Consider the following 17,889-nt stretch of genomic DNA (forward strand, 5'->3'; position numbering starts at 1 on the left):
ATTTTGTAATGCGGAGTGAGACGGTATGCCACGACACTAACAGGGTTGTGACAGCAACGAAGAAAAAGAGATAGATTTTTTGGGAGATGAACTTAAGCATTAAATTGTGGGAACTATAGAAATGAGTGGATTAGTAGATACAGCAAAGGCCAATAGAATAAAGGATAATAAATAAAAAACAACATAATAAAAAGAAACTGAAGATGAGAGTGGACTAAAGTACAAATCAATAAATAAAGTTAAAACTAGTTTCCCAAAAGAGACTATCAATATATTATATGTATTTCTTAAATAAAGTTATCAAACCAAAAAAGCAGTTGTCTAATTTGCATTCACAATCTAAAACTATTTCACAAATGCAATATGTTATTTCCTAATTCCTGCTTAATATAGTTGTGTTAGGTGTGGGCCTAACTACAGTTCAAAATGTTAACATTTGAACTCGCGACCTCAATCGTCAATCAACGCTTTAGCTGTGAGGCTATAACCGCTCCTAGCACGTTATTTTGTATGAAATTAATTCCATTGTATCGAATTCTGCAAACAGTTTCAACACTTTAGGGTCCTTAAAAAAAGAGGTGTTGGAGTCACGAACAGCCCTACCCAAGATCTTTTTAGTCCTAATGAATTGCACTAAACACTCGCACCCAAAAATGTTCATGACATAACTTTATTGAGTTACCTGTATTTTTGTCGCGCATCTCCAAGGCTTTAGTAATAATTCAAAGCGTTAGTCTGTCAGTCTTGATTTTACGTTACAATCATAAAACGTCTCAAATAATTACTTTATTATTGTCTCTTGTGAAATCTGCTTTGCCAAATCAAATCGTTTGATGAAGTCGTTTTTGTAAATAAGCAAAATATTATATGACTCCGTTTGGGCAAAATCGCAGACACCCACCGTATTCTGCTACATTTAAATCCGTCTAAAGGTACGATTATGATAATTTAAATCAGCCATGAATTTAAGCTTTTAGACACGGGCAGACTAAATCAAATAAAGTCTGATAATCTCTGGCGTGAAATAAGAATATTTTTTTGAATTTTGAAGCAATTTTGCACGTTGAGACCGGGTCATCAAGATGGAAAGTTTATTATGCTGATGTTAGTTTGACTTCACATATACCTATAGGTTATTTACTGATTTTAATTGCACTTTTGGTGTACTATGATGCAAACTATCAAAGTAATAACAGTAAAACATTAACATTACCTACTGAGTCATCCTAAAATTAAAACCGAACACCGAATAGAAGAACAAATCGACGCTGTCAACAAAAAAATCTCAGAAAAATAACGACAATTCTCAACAAAAACAACAGTTACGCCAAATCCTGTGAATCCAGCCGAAAATAAGTCTGCGTTTGCGCATCGCCGACTGTATAAAGAGGAGAGACAAAGGGGCGACGCGGGGACAGGCAGGACAGCGGGGGGAGGGCAGGGACCAGTTAAACAAAGACTCCGGAGCATGTCCACGAATAAGACTGTATATCAATCTCATGTCAGCAGACCTGCCCAAAACGACTGGCGAAAAAAAACGCACGCCGCCCGCGCAAAAAATACGAAACGCCGGAAAAAAAATTTTTCGACAATGAACCCCTTTAAATTGTTGTGAGAACTGCCAATTAAAAATTGATAGATACAAAACCGTTTTCGGTGGTTCGTTTATTTGGGAAAATTTTTGGTGTATCTAGAAGTGTTTTGCTACTGATATAAACCGGAAAAATTGATTGCACTATTGCATTCAGTTTAGGGATAAATTAATGAACTATCCTAGGGCAATATGTGTTTATAAGTTATTGAAGTGGTTTTTGAGTTGTATTAAGAGCCATGTCATTGGCTTAAACAAGTTTAGGGACAACAATTTTTACTTCAGTAAATTGCAAATCACAAAACATTATTAAGGTTTAGTTTTCCTCTCACAAAAAATAAATCGACAAACATCGTGAAACAGCATCAACATTTATTCTATACCATTACGAATTACCCGCAGCTACACCAAAACAACTAAAGCATACTTTTGTATGTAAATATCGTATCAAACATAACAACGGACAATTAGCAATAAAAACGTTCGGCAAAGAAACTAAAAAGTCGGCTGAAGGACAATACAATAGTCTGCAAGGAACAGATATCCTTGTATTAATTTAGTTCGTATAATTAGTATAGACGTGATGAAAATAGATCTGCTCTAGATATTGCAACTGGTTTGTGTTGTTGCTGATAGTTTGTAGACGGCTGAAGATGTTTTTGGGACAGCCTTTAAGGAATACTATTGTGAACATTTTTTAGGAAAGATTTTGGTACTGGACGGTATATGGACAATTAAGTCTTTACTTACAAGGTATAATAATCTATCACAGATTTCAAACCTGCTTTAGAGATGATGTAACTAGAATGAAGCTAGTAATAAGTTACAGAATACCTTTTGAATGGCAACGTTGTTGACGAGTGAATATTTTTTTAATCAGGCATATTTTTCTAGATAGGATATTTATTTTTGGAGAAAGACAGAGTCACCATCCAAAGGACAGCCTTATGAAACTTGTGAAAAACCATACCTATTCCACCAACCAATAATGCCATATGAAATACCCATAAATAGTTATGACGGTCATCCAACGCTGCTATGAGCATCACGACATCTGCTTATCCGGTTACGAGCCGCGAAACGATAACCGCTATCTTAGCTATACTATTCTATAATATTGACTAGCTATATTCTATCGCCCACATGTAGGTACATATTCCCATCGAATGGGGGGAAATTGTAAGTCATGTTGTAAAAGGGAATGGGAATTTGTGTGGTGAGGTTCCTAATTTAGACATTATTTTGTATGAGTGTAAATTGGACCCTGGGCTAGTTTTTTTAGTTGATGTAACTGAAGAAATAAATAGGTTTGCGATCAAGTTTATTAAGGAGGGTTTAGTAATTGATGTAGCTTTTAAAAAAGGTACTATTTTCAGAGCAGATGATGTTGAAGATGAAAAATAAGAACTTTTTTGTTTTATTAAAATTATGTTTGGTTTGTCAATAATAACAACTATAGATATACGACGAAAATGAATAATGCATACGTGCAAAAAGGCGCAGTAAATAGATGTGAACCAGATAGTGTTTTTAAAATAATTAATATTTGCATTTGCATATAAATTGCTTGAGCTTCAGATTCTTAGTCTAGTCACGAAATTAAGAAGCCTTTTTTAACAGTAACAAAAAACACTAGTCTATAATTACAAGTGAAATAAAAACATGTTGTTATAATGTTATTAAGAGAAAGATTAATTTGATGGAAGTGAATTTTGTTGGGAATTAAGTTTGTTTTAATTATGCACTAGAGGTCGAACATGCAATTTGTTGTAATAAGTTGTTTGTTAAATAATGTATGAACATGAAAAAAAATGCGAACCTGTTCTCTTGGTAAAAACATTAATGATGATAACACCCAAAGTCTAGATGAAAATAAACTTGAATTAAAACGATCAAAAACTACCGAATTTTGTACCTATAAAAGCAGAATTTCTCACAAAATAAATTCTAATATTGTATCTAACACAGAACATAAATAGTTTCCCAGTATAAAAGACAATACGAGTCGGAAAGTAAAATGATACCGATGCATAAATATTTACGAGGTCTATAAACACTGGTGCGCTCAATTTCGCTGGGATGCCCACAATCTGGGAAAATTGAGACGATTGAGGTCGAATTTGAGGTACTCTAGCTTCATGTATGTTGCATCTATGGGATATTCTATTTTAGAATATTGTAGGCTTCCAATCTTGGCGCTTTCTATGAACTTTAGAGGGTAGGCTATGTACCTGTATCAACATTTATAAACAGTATATATGTCGAGTGCAAGTCTGTTTGTGACATCGTGTCACACAAAATGGATTAGTTAATTTATTTGAAATCCACTTTTAATCTTTTCTTTATTGTTAGTATAAAAATCTGTAAGTTGGTCAAAAATACGAGCTGATTTAAATATTCTTACAAATCTCTATGTATTCCTTACTTGCTTGTTTTATTTTTTAATATTCAAAGCAACATTTAAACTAATACCATTTCTATTCACCAGGACAACAACCACTCCGCTACAGCATCGTCTCCGGGGACCCTGAGCACCGCTTTACCATAGAACCACTGACTGGATCCATCAGGACCGCTGGCCAGCTAGACAGGGAAGCCAGTCCTTCGTATCTGCTGAATGTGAGAGCTGCCACTGGGAACCCTTCGAGTTTCGATCAGACACAGGTAAGGGGTAATTTTATTTGGGAATGTATAGGAAGGATGATGTGTTGTATTGGTATAACGTCACTTAGCTAGCTTACAGTGAAAGCTAACCTTCCATATTAAGTCAGGGTTAAGGTTTTACCTAGATCTGGATTAAAACGCCACCTGTTATTAGTAAAGGAGTTTAAACACAATCCTCCTTATATTGATATCTTTTTTATGTAATAGTTTATGTAATTTTTGTATGATTCTATGTGCCCTCATTGCTGCATCTCTTATTATTACTTACCTAAAACATATTCTCACATAGCTGCTCAAATATTTAAGTAAACTTTAATCAACAGGTACAAATAACCTTGGAAGACGTGAATGACAACACGCCAGAATTCGGCACGTCATCAGTAAGAGTGTCAGTAGCTGAGTCAGCAGCCATAGGTTCCGTGGTATACGCAGCAAAGGCTACTGATGAAGACGATGGCAAAAATGGACAGATTACCTACCATCTGGTGTCAGCTACAGGTCCGGCTAATACCTTCGCAGTGAATTCTCAGCATGGATTGGTTACGCTTTTGAGGTTTGTATTATTAAATTCATATTTAAGCTAAAATATAATGATGATAGAGTGTGTAATTCATCCATCATTCTTTTTAAGATTTCAATTTAGCTCTGAGATAGAACAGGACTTAGTCAGGATGATAAAGATTGCTCATCAAATTAGGATATTACTATGCCATTGTGAAAAGCAATATTACCTACATAGTGGATATAAAGTACAGTGAACAAACTAATCATAACCATAATTCTTTCTTCTACAGGTCCCTGGATTACGAGAACCTCGTTCGTCATACCCTCATCATCTCAGCCAGGGACAATGGCGTCCCATCCCTCAGTGCCAACTTGACCTTAGTGGTGGATGTCCAGGATGTCAATGATAATCCTCCAGTGTTTGAACATGAGTCCTACAGCGCCAATGTGTTGGAGTCTGAAGCTATTAATGCTAAGGTAAGATATATTAGAATGTACTATATAGAAGTATATAACATTTTACATAGTGATAATGGTGTAGAAGATATATACAACTATGAAGATATTGTAGTTAAAATATTAGTTTAAATCGTGGGTGGGTTATAGTGTAATTGTCACTTTGTATTATATCTCGGTTGTGAAACAGAAAACAACATTCCAAAAATGTGTCCGAATGAAGAAAGCTCTGGAGTAACAAGAAACTATACGGAATAAAGTAACTTAAATTCCAATGTTAAAGAATCAAATATTATTCATAACTGTACTATTGATAAAGCCATTACTGATACATTTTTATGAAATTATGTTATTGGCAGTTAGACCAAAATGTAAGAAGATCGTCAGTTTAAAAATATGTTACAATACATACATAAATACGGGTTAATCTGTATGTTGAATTTATCGAGTATCATTTAACTGGACGATAGTAATCAAAAAGTATCGGGTTCACGAGACCACACTAAAAATAAACTTTACCATGAAGCTGAATTTAAAGATAGACTTATAAGACTTGAACTCAAAATCAATTAAATGTATGGTAATCAAATTAAAATAATAAATAGTAATTAATAAAGTTTTGTAATTAGTAAGACTAATACAATAGTTTGAAATATCTTCGAGGGTACAAATTCAGGTCTTGTGTTGTGTAATTGTGACTTTTACTTGCTTATCTAATTAATTTGTAAAGCTGTTTCATAAATTGTGAGGGGAGATAACATTAATGGGTTCCGTAATTAATTTGACGTTTTATCTGCAATGAGTAATACGTTGTAATCAATGATACAGATTTAGAGTACAGTTGGAGCAATATCCTGAATTCTGCAACAAAGTTTACTTTTGTAACGGCATTTTTAAGGCCAATTATAATAAATTTAATTACTAACCTGACTTTACACACCAACATCAAAAAGATAAATATTAACTCGGATAATTTTCTCTCAACAGATCGTAGAAATACAAGCAATAGACAAGGACACAGGCAACAACGCAAGAATAACCTACAAAATAGCTGCCGACGCTAATACAACTGAAGAGTACTTCAAAGTACAACCAAGCACAGGTTGGGTGTACCTCGCAAAACAGCTCGACAGAGAAACAACAGCAAAACACAAAATGGTCATTATAGCAGTCGACAACGGTATACCGCCACTTTCTGCAACCGCCAACTTAGTCGTCAATGTAATAGACGCGAATGATAATGATCCAGTGTTCAGTAAAACGGCTTATGAGTTCCAAGTTGAAGAGAATCAGAAAGCTGGTGCGTTTGTTGGGAAGATTGCAGCCAGTGATGCGGATTTGGGGGATAATGCTGTAGTGAGATACAGCCTGTTTCCTTCGAACACGAGTTTTATTGTTAATCCTGTTACTGGTGAGTATTATTTTATAATTTTTCTAGTTTCCTAGTTACAGGACGTCATTAAATTGAGTATTTTAGAAAAGATAATACAGTTGGGTTGGGATGTGCCAGAAATATAAGTTAAAGAATGAAAAAATAATTCCTAAAATCTCCACTTGCACTTTAAACTAAACCCATTTATTCCACCTTGTTTTCGCATTACATCTGTCGAAACAATAATTAAAGCCGTATAAATATCAAAATAAAAATCAAAAACCCAGTTTTGATTAATTACAAACATTACTTCGTCTACCAGCCAATGCTCATGGTGTATGACGTCTAGCCGCTATTTATCATTTTAATCCTCCAAAAGCTACCGTCGAATGTTGACCCAACAACAATAAGAAGTGACACAACCAAGGTCAACATATTTCTCATGTGTAGCCTACGCTTATTTTTCAAGAGATCAGCAGGCTTATAAGACTTGAATGCACCTGTTAAAGTACATACTGGTGTAGACTTTTCTATAGTATTTAATGATTGTGATGAAATGGAGAAAGTAGACGTTTAGTCTAGAAGTTTGGGAAGCAAATGATCTAAACTATATTACAAGCACAAACACTGGCGCTACATGGATCATTACATCGTGTACAGAACGAACTAAGAACAATGATATTTTACCGTAATACCAAATACTCGTTCGTATTTGATCAAGCAAGCAACTCCCAGCCGGCCACTTGCGCTTTGTTTAGCTTGCCGGCACTTTTGAAAGCTAAAACCCAAAGTATGTAAGTCCCTTGAAACTCATTGATAGAGCAAACACATTGGATAAATACAGCCATTTTAATACCTGCACAATTTGAGCGTATGGGGAGCAGATCCGATGGCTTTATTTGTTTTTGACCTTCCCATGGACCGCTTTCTATGCTTCTATGTAATTATGGAATTATTTCGAGTGTCTGCCTGATGGGTTTGGTGGGATAATATTATTTATATTAATCTCTCTTAGTTCATATTGTATCTAGCTGCTAGTTAGTATCCTCCTCACGTTGAGAGTCAACTTAGAAATGAGGATTATCTCAGGTTTAATGAGCCAGCAGTCGTTTACTACGTAGGCACGATCGTGATCTTTGCACTGGACACTTTTGCGACTTCCAATAGTCGAGACGTACTATTATATGCTACCACTTAGAAGTTTATCTACCCATAAAAGAGAAACGAGGGTGAAAAGTAGCAAAAACTATTCCATGTTTAGCCTTGTTTACACCGACAAAATTTAATAAGATATGCAAATAAGAATCCTGCAGTGATCTTATCCCAAAAGATGTTTATCGGTGGAATCGTGCGAGTATTAAGCACGGCATAAAAAGGGTGGCTGGCAGTTCGTTATTCTCAATAACTGACTGATGAATGGTGGAGCTTTTCGTCTCAATTCGGCTTATCGGAGATCGCACCCGAACACTCCCGAGCTAGTTAGCAGGGAGCGCGTGAGGGCTAAATTCGTAAATCATTTGCGACGGCTGTATGTGGCCCTATTGGAAGATTGCGGTCTTCAACAGGTGCACCCACAATGTTTCCAGTGGCAAAAACTCTGCCTTTTATGAGCATTGATAGCCGTCGGTCTGCCTGTGATCTTTTGGCTTTGACATTGTCGGTCGTTAGGCTAGATTAGTCAGCGATTAGAGTCTATACCATACTTAATTCCATACTACGTCATACATACCATAAAAGTACTTTAATAAAATCGAACAAAAATCATTGAGAGCCAGTTCATAAGCCATCAATATTAAGACAAAGTATAATTTTATTGCACCGTGTAAAGGCACCTATACATTTGCCTGAACAGATATTGTTGCCATTTCATATGTCACATGTGAAAGCCGGTCACCATTAGTAAAGCTTTTGCTCGACGTACTTACTGACTCACGATGTAATGCTAATAATTTTTGTACGACAGAGGTTTTGTGACTAAAGACTTATAGGGATACAAAAACGTTTAAACATTATTAATTGTGGGTGGACGCGGATTGATTGGATCAGCGATTTTGGTTCTTTGAAATAAAAAAGACTTGAACACTGTTTTATTGGGGTTATTTTTGGCAAGTTTTATACTTCACTAGGTATCAATTAAGCGTGATAAAAATGATCCTCTGTTGGTTTTGATAGCCAATCTATAATCTTATAAAACCAAGTCTCGTTTGATTTGTTAGCAGTGTTAGAGTCATAAGCTAGCTTGAATAACAGGAGAGCATAATTGGGTTTTAGCTTCCAGTAAATCCGATGATCAATCAAGACACTGGCGTCAAGTTTTATTTAAAAGGTCACGCTTTCGTCGTCCAAGATCCCGCAACGGGAGGCAGCACACAATGAATTTATGCGCGTCAATGGCGAGTTATAAACGTCGTCGCTCGCGCATGCGCCATGACCCGCCATTAACTATTATTAAAATATTGCTATGTAGGAGCCTGGCTATTCTCTCCCATGTTTTATTACAAGCCTTACCAGTACTAGATACTGTCGTCGGCTATTTAAAGCTCATATGTTACAAATGTACGTGTAGGACGCACAGGGCCCTACAACTCGTTTTGTTGACGGATATCTTTTATTTTCATATGTTCTCAAATGAATTATAGGTGTAAAATGTTGCTGGAATCTTACTGTGGACAGAGTGCTATAAATTGCAGCAATAACAAACAGGGTTGGAACAAAAAAGGTAATTGTGATCGAAGATGACGCGATTGTAAATGATTTGGCCCTTTGTCTTAACAAAGTCCCACAGGATGTTTAAGAAAAGATGCATCTACATAGTATAAGAAATCTAAAAAAAAAATGTCAATGAAATTAATAGATCTAATACCTAGCAGAGAATATATTCTTAACAGAATGTTATCAAACTGGTGCATACAGCAATATTTTATATCCCAGCGCAATTGAAGTACGACTGTCCAATAAAAACGTCTAACGTCGTGCATTACACCTGAGAGTACAAATCAAAGCCTGATTTTATAAATTAAACTCAGCGATTTAAAGTTACCAGTATTTATGACTCTGCCATAATGATCTCTGGCCTCTTGGTCTGTGAAGAACTCCAAGTGATACTCTACACCGCAACAATAATATCCGTCTTACAAAAACAGAAATCAGCAATCGTAAAGAAAATATTATCGTTTACCACAAACTCAGGAGTTAAGACTATCCAATATTTGCGGTGGAAATAACGATGGATACTTTTTTTACAACTCGCTTCCCATCGCTCATTACAGCGGTTTCTGGCACATCTTATTATCCTCCTATAAAATCAGCTTTTATACGAATGAAAACTTTAATTGTGCCAACTTTAGGTCCATTATTGTTTGGATCGGGGTTATGCCACGGCATTCATTTTGCTACCCTGTTTCAGTCATCACATTTTTAGGCTCTCAATATGGAGTTTTGGATAATCATAGTTATTCTGTCCCGAGGCGATCTCTTTTATGTACGCCTAATTTTAGGTTACAGACTTAAAAGTAATCGATTTGAAATTGACAAAATTCTTTGGCCATGTGAATTTGGTAAAAGTGTGTAGGCCTCATTATAAAATGAGAATTTTAAAGTATATGTTGTGCGATTATTAAAATTGAGTGGCGTTTTCTCCCGTCAAGATTTCAAGGATAATCCTGTTAAAAGGATGAATACTTTTTAGCGTATAATGTTCGGCTGTCTATATTTATTTTACAAGTTCGAGTGGTTATGTTACGTTTTACATTCATGTTATTCATTTCATTGTATTTGTTCCAGGAATAATCACTACCAAAGAAATTCTGGACAGAGAATTCAAGTCTTCTTACTCTTTATTCGCTGAAGCAAAAGACCAGGGCACACTACCAAGATCGAGCAGGGTTCCTATTTCAATCAAGATTACCGATGTAAATGACAATCCTCCAGAGATCATTGACCCTAGAGAAGATGTTGTCAGTGTGAGAGAAGAACAGCAGCCTGGTGCAGAAGTAGCTAGAGTTAAGGCTATAGACAGAGATAATGGAGTCAATTCTACTATCAAGTATTCTATCTTGAGTGAAAGAGATATGGACGGAGTTGGTGTGTTTGTTATAGATGCTAATACTGGAGTGATTAAAACAAGTACAGGTAAATTATACATTTGTTTACTATACAGCCCAGCATGTCGATTCTATAAAATATCACAACTCACTTCGACATCACTCTCACTTCGACTTCGATCTAAAGGTAGAATTCCGTGGACGCGACAATAGTCAACCTATGAAAATGTATGGCACCGTTGCCGAGGCCCGTGACAGTCGCGCGCGGCCGACGAATTTCGTAAGCTGCTCGCGGCATTGTCAACAATTTAATTCTGGTTTTACTAAAATTCTATAGATGTTATTAAGCGCTAGACCATGTTGAGAAGCGTACGGCCGCGAGCGGCTCACGAAATTCGTCGTCCGCGCGCGACTGTCGCGGCCCTCGGCAGCGGTGCCATACATTTTCATAGGTTGACTTTTGTCGCGCGCGGCTGCGACAATCGCGACCCACGGAATTCTATCTTAAAGTTTCGTGATTGACATTGTCAAACTACACTAGCGCTTCACTATCGAGCGTGTTGACAAGTTGAACTAAATTAAAGTCGAGATTTTGACAGATCTGCCAAAATCTGTCTATCTATAGGGGAGGTAGGGGACAGATGGGCAGTTGGGAGACATGATGAAATCAGAATAAAAGGGTCCTTTTATTCTGATTTGATCATAGTTTTTTATTGGGTAGTTTACGTTACCGACTGGTAACGGTGTTCATCCATAGACTATCTGTCATTTCTGTGAGTTGTCAAGAACAAACACTCGTAAAAGTACTTAAATATTTTGTTGCGGTTTCGGATCGTTATAAAGAGAAAACTAATGAAAGGTATGTGTATTTTCTATTATTAATGATTGATTGTCAAAATCTCCAGTTACGATTATAGTAAGTCGATGCAATCCACACCTATTATACCTCTAGAAGAGGTACTACAGCAATAGTTTATGGGCCCCACGTTTTTATTTTAGTCTAATATGACCGGGACCACCGTAGGTTGACAGGTAACTATTTTTTATTTTCTAGTTTTCAGTGCACATAAGATAAAACCGTTTTTAACCCCCGACGCAAAAACGACGGGGTGTTATAAGTTTGACGTGTCTGTGTGTGTGTGTGTGTGTGTGTGTGTGTGTGTGTGTATGTGGCATCGTAGCTCCCAAACGGATGATCCGATTGTAATGCGGTTTTTTTTGTTTAAAAGGTATGTCAGTCAGGAGTGTTCTTAGCTATGTTTGGTGGAAATCGGTTCAGGTCTTCAAGGTCATCAGCTCGTTTGCTAGATGTGATAGGAATGTTACACGCTCAGTTTAGTTGCACGTATATGTGGGATCTGAAATTTGAAACACTAATGTCTTTTGGAACCACTGAGCTGGTCTGCTGTTAGGGCACGAAGGTAGGAGACGTAACCCTGAACTGCCTCTTAGTAAACCCATCGAGTTTGGGCTCGTTGAATTTGTCTTGACGAGTTCTCTTCATGTTTCTGATTGACGAGAACCTGATGCTGGAAATGGGATGTGGCGGATGAAACCCTGGAATGCCGGAATGAAACGGATAAACCGATTTATATTTTTGCTGAAAATCTAGAATGTCCAAAGGTTAATCTTTATTGTTTCTCAATCTGTGCAATTCTCCCAGAGCCAGTTTGTCATGAGGATTGTTAAACAGCTTCCTTTGGCCGAGATAGCATATAGCGACCCCATCTTAAGATAAAATTAATTAAATGAAAGAAGGAAAAATTAAGGAGCTCCTTTAAAAAGCATGAAATAAAATTAAATTATAAATTTAAAACCCCGACAAAAAAAGTAAGAAACAATTATGACAAAGGTTAAAACGCTAAACTCTATAAAAGCAAAAAATAACTTTTAACACTACGTAAACTAAATTTTGACGTGTCGGGGGACCGCTTTTTACCTTCATAAATACTTACATAAATCAAATGATACCTACCTAATTACAACATTCGTTTTAAAAAAAAAACATGTATCTAAAGTAATGAATTATAGCGGTCCCCCGACACGACAAAATTTAGTTTACGTAGTGTTAAAAGTTATTTTTTGCTTTTTATAGAGTTTAGCGTTTTTAACCTTTTGTCATAATTGTTTCGTACTTTTTTTTGGGTCGGGGGTTTTTTTAAATTTATAATTTAATTTTTAGTTAAGTTTTTTTACCGATTTTTTTTTATAAACTAAGTCAAAAGTGTCCAATGCTCCCTATGGTAGGGAGGCTTGGACATACCATGTAATGTATAATTTGTAAATTTTTGTTCTTCTTCTTCAGTGAAAATTTGTGAGGTTATAAATCTGCGCTAAAAATCCTTTATAGAATCTTGTTTCAGGTACCGTTGCCAACTTGATCTAGGGACTCCATATTTATCAGCTGTTAATTTTATTTTTTAACCTTTTGATACCTCTTGTATTGCTCGTTATATTAATTATTAATATTATTATAAATGTATGTCTCTTTCTGACCTCGAGACTACAGAGTCCCGGATTTTTGGGAGGCGAACGTGGGGCCGAAGCCAACACGCTGAAGCCCTTTTGAGACAACTTTAATGAAATGGCGACACAAAACCGACGATTATCCCCGTATGCACTATAGAAATGTACCCAAGGACAATCCCCGGTTCTGTGCTAAACTATTGCTAACTATGGAGGAAAACTACTTGGGCTATTGTGATGGGATGTTAGTGGACTAGGAATGGGAAGACTATGGGAACTATGGCACCTGCCGATAACAATGTTTGCACACGTAAAAATGGCAGGTGGAGACTCGCCAACTCACTTACTGGGCCCCCGGGAATCAGTCACTGAAAAGCAACAAGAGGGCAACAGGGACATGAGCGGCTGAGAAGGGTGAGGATACCTCGGCGGACTTTAAACGCAGATCACGCGCTCCCTGTGGGTCCAGCATCACCGGCCCACTCGCCACTTACCACGAGGCACCTACCCTCCGAGCAGGACTAACCTTGCTCTAGCGACTCCACTCTGACCGGCCGATGAAGGCAAGCCAAGAGGCGGGAGACCTATCCCCCGTCATGCTTCACTCCGGCAAGCCGGAGATGGGGGACAGTATACTCTCCCTGGAGCACTCGGATATATAGCCCCGCGGGGTCGCTACTCCCCGTCATCCGCCTCAGATGCCCTGCGGGGCTTAATATTATTATTATTATGGGTAAACATTTCTGTTTCTTAGCCTTTTGGCTAGTTTTGACTACATTTACGGGCGGGTGCCAAGTAAATGTAGTGTGTAGTGTGTATTTACTGTGTGTGTGTAGGTGTTATGCCATGTTCATCCAACTGCATGAACTTTCTGACGATACGACAGGTGTTGAGAATTGCGGCTTTCTGGAGAAGAATGTAGGTGGAGTCTTTCAGATCAATTAATTTGAGGCTATGGTGAAGGTGATTCGGTATGACACCCGTGGTGGAGAGGACTATAGGTATTACATACACTTTGTCTTGTCGCCAAATTCTGGTAATTTCGTCTTTAAGGTCTGCATATTTACTTATTTTCTCGCCTATTGTTTTTTGCAAATTATGTGTGTTAGGTACTGCTATGTCTATGAGGTAAGTGATTTTGTTGATTTTGTCCTGAAGTGTTATGTCTGGTCGGTTGTAGTGTATTGTCCTGTCGGTGAGAATAGCGCGGTCGTAGTAGAGTTTGTGTGTGGTGTTTTCCAGAATGGTTTGTGGTGTATATTTGTAGTATGGTGTGTTTGTGTCTTGTATGAGTTTGTGTTTGAGTGCTAGTTTTTGGTGAATAATGTTTGCGACCTGGTTATGTCTGTGAGTGTAGTCTGTCTGTGTGAGTGTTGTGCATGCCCCTGTGATGTGTTGTATGGTTTCTGGTTGTGTGTGGCATTTGCGGCATTTGTCGTTGGTTGCTGTGGGGTCTTTTTATAATGTACCTGTAGTTTTGGTGTTGATGATTTGGTCTTGTATCGCAATGATAAAGCCTTCGGTTTCTGGGAATAGGCTGCCGATTTTGAGAAATTTATTTGAGGCTATTGTGTCAATGTGTGGTTGTTCCAGGTCGTGTGGGTGCCTTCCGTGCAGAACTTTCTTCTTCCAGTCCTCTATTTTTTGTGTTTGTGGGTCAGTAGTGTTGTTATGTTGTGTGTCAGTTTGTTCGTGTAGGTTGAGTGGTGTGTAGTTGTGGTCGTTTAGAGATACTGCTTTATGAATATCGCTAGTGTTAGATTTGGTGATGAAGAATGCTTTGAGCCTACTGATTTGTTTTTGCCAAAGATGGTGAATGTCTATAATCTCCATTTTGGCGTTTGATGGTGATTTCAGATTTAGGGTGTAGGTTGTTGTTAAGTGTTGCGTGTTGTTCGTTCTAATTGCAGTATGTTGTTTTGGACCATTTGATTACCAAAATAGGAGATATGCATAGGTGTTAAGTGCTTTGATAAGGTGCTTTCCAGTTGTGTTTTACATACTGCAGTGACTCTCCGTTTATATTCTGTGGTCAATGTGTGTTTTATAGCTGTATGGTCCAATCCTTTAAGCTGCTTGTATCCTAAATATTTGTATAAATCTGTAGGTTCCATGGCCGTGATGGTGTCTGTTGTGTTAGTTCTGTCTGTTGTATCGGTTGTGTCTGTTGTGTTAATTGTTTCTGTTGTGTTGGTTGTGTCTGTTGTGTTGATTGTGTAGTCTCCAGGTTTAACTTTGCCTCTAATTATGTGGAGTGTCTTGCATTTGTCGAAACCAAATTGCATGTTGATATCTGTACTAAATTCTGTTGTAGTGTCTATTAGTTTTCTCATTTCTTTTTCTGTTTTGGTGTATAATTTTATATCATCCATGTATATGAGATGAGAAATAGTAGTTTCATCTGTTGTGGTGTGTTTAAGATTATATCCGGCGTGGCAGTTGTGGAGTAGAGTAGATAAAGGGTTCAGTGCTAGACAGAACCATAATGGGCTCAGGGAATCACCCTGATAAATCCCTTTCTTTATGAGTATCTGTCGTGTTGTGATAGTGTCATTGTGGTGATGTAATTGTAGTGTGGTTTTCCAGTGGGCCATGATGTTTTGCAAGAAGTGTATTATTTTTGGGTTAATTTTATAAATCTGTAGGATTTGGATTAACCATGAGTGAGGTATACTGTCAAAAGCTTTTTTATAATCTATGTAGGTACAATGTAGATTTCTGTTTTTTGTGGTGGCATGTTTGTGTATTATTGAATCTATAACTAACTGTTCCTTGCAGCCCATGTGTCCTCGTCTGCATCCTTTTTGTTCTTCAGCTATTATATTGTGGTGTTCTATGTGTTTGGTGATTTTGTGTGTGATTGCTGATGTAAGTATTTTGTAAATTGTGGGAAGGCATGTGATTGGTCTGTATTGGGAAGGTTGTGATGTGTATTGGGACTTTGGTAGCATGTAAGTTATTCCGGTTGCGATGAATTCTGGTATGTTTTGTTGACTTAAGACTATTTCCGTTAAATTCTTTGCAATAGTTTTATGTAATGAGTGTAATTTTTTATACCAAAAATTGTGAATCTTATCTATGCCAGGCGCTTTCCAATTGTGTAGTTTAGATGTAGTGTTACTAATATCAGATTCAGAAATTTCTTCGAATGCCATTTCCTCTATGGCACTCCATTTGGTTTCTTCATCTGCTATCCACCTGGCATTATCATTGTGTTGTATTTGTTCTTCCCAAATGCTAGACCAGAAATTCTCAAGTTGTTGTGTTGTTGGTAGTTCTGTGTTAGTGTCAGTTGTTGTGTCTGTTTGTGGTTTGTGTAGGTTTCTATAGAAGCTCTTTTCATTGGTGGCAAACGTAGCGTTATCATTTTTGCGCTCTTGTGCCTTTTTATACCGCTTTAGTCTATGGACTTTTAGTGCGAGCTTTTGTTTTAAAGTATCTAAGAATTCTTCTGGTTTTTTGTTATCGTTTTCGTGTCTGGTGTGTGTGGCCATACTTAAGAATATTGCTTCGACTCTCTTAACTACTCTGTTAGATCTATTGTTGTTTATATATTGCGTTAGTCTACCGCAGTCGGCTCGTAATTTTTCAATATCTCTTTCGAGTCTTTGTTGCCATGGTGGTTTATTGGCTGTTCTTGGTCTTATGATACCAGTGTGGTCTGTAATTTTATAATTAAGTTCTTCCGATATAACTAACGCTGTGCAATATATAAGTGTGTGTACATCTACAAGTTTCGTGTTTTCGGTTATATATTGGTGCAGTATGATGGTGTTAAATATGTGTACTAGATGAGTCAGTTTTGGTGTGTATTTAAGTTTAGGGAGCTTAGGTCGGATTGTCGGATCCATACCAGAGTATTGTGTTAGTGCAGTTTTGAATTTATCATGTATATCTTGAATTTGTGTGTCTTCCAACTGATTTTGATGAGGATTTTCAATGGTTTCAATGTCATTTTCTAATGTAATAGTTATGTTTTCAGTTTGTGTGGATGTGTGTGTGCTTTGTGCGTATGGTTGTGAATGGATGTAAGGTGATTGTGTGCTATATTGCGATTGAATGGGTGAGTGTGGTTGTACTTGTGTGGTGTTTTCTGCGGTTGGATGGGTTTCCATCATCGGATTATTCAAATCCTCTAGCTGTGCCCGCACTTCCTCTCTTAATTGATCTATAATTTCTGATGATAAAAGTTTATTCCTAACTATAGCTCTTCGTTGGTCTGAAACGCGTTGCTCTGTGACATTTATTTCTGGGTATTGTCGTGTAAAAAGTTCATGCAATTGTTGTCTGTAGGTAGTCAAATCTGTCTCTAATTTAGTGATGTGAAAGTAGGTTCGCATGATAAAGGTGTTTACTTCTTTGCTCCATCTCATGCGAACTCTTGGTTTTCCAGCCTTGGTGGACGCGGGCAAAAAGGCACTTGCCCCCCGCGCAACATTCAAAGCTGGTAGTGGTGGATAATATCTCATACTAGTATGAGGAGGTGATGGGTGTGTGGGAGGTGACGATGGTATCGATGGTGATGATGCTCTGGAGGGTGTGTAAGAAATGGTACTAGGGCTAAATGGTTCTATTGGAGTGTCTGTACGGTCTGTAGGTCTGTCACCATCGTCACTGTTGTCGGCTGTAGTATCTTTGTCGGTGGGAGCCCGCCTGTTCAACTCCTCACCGCTGACGGTTCGCATGCTGTGACACCCAGCGTCAGCTCCAGGTGTGCCCCGGCGATCGCCCCCGGGCAGCGGCCCTATACGTTTACTTTTAGAACGAGTCTCCATGATAATGGGTTACCTTTG

At 37.6% G+C, this 17,889-nt stretch overlaps 1 protein-coding gene across 1 annotated transcript in view; it reads left to right on the forward strand.

Annotated features, from left to right (window-relative positions):
• Positions 1-17,889, forward strand: part of Ds (dachsous) — a 282,118-nt gene that overhangs the window by 254,722 nt on the left and 9,507 nt on the right. The window contains exons 5-9 of the mRNA XM_049840337.2: positions 4,080-4,255; positions 4,579-4,808; positions 5,050-5,236; positions 6,203-6,626; positions 10,371-10,718. Coding sequence (XP_049696294.2) covers positions 4,080-4,255; positions 4,579-4,808; positions 5,050-5,236; positions 6,203-6,626; positions 10,371-10,718 — 1,365 coding nt within the window. The remainder of the gene's footprint in view (positions 1-4,079; positions 4,256-4,578; positions 4,809-5,049; positions 5,237-6,202; positions 6,627-10,370; positions 10,719-17,889) is intronic.

Source organism: Helicoverpa armigera, chromosome 13, assembly GCF_030705265.1.
Source record: "Helicoverpa armigera isolate CAAS_96S chromosome 13, ASM3070526v1, whole genome shotgun sequence".
Taxonomy (NCBI): Eukaryota; Metazoa; Arthropoda; class Insecta; order Lepidoptera; family Noctuidae; genus Helicoverpa; species Helicoverpa armigera.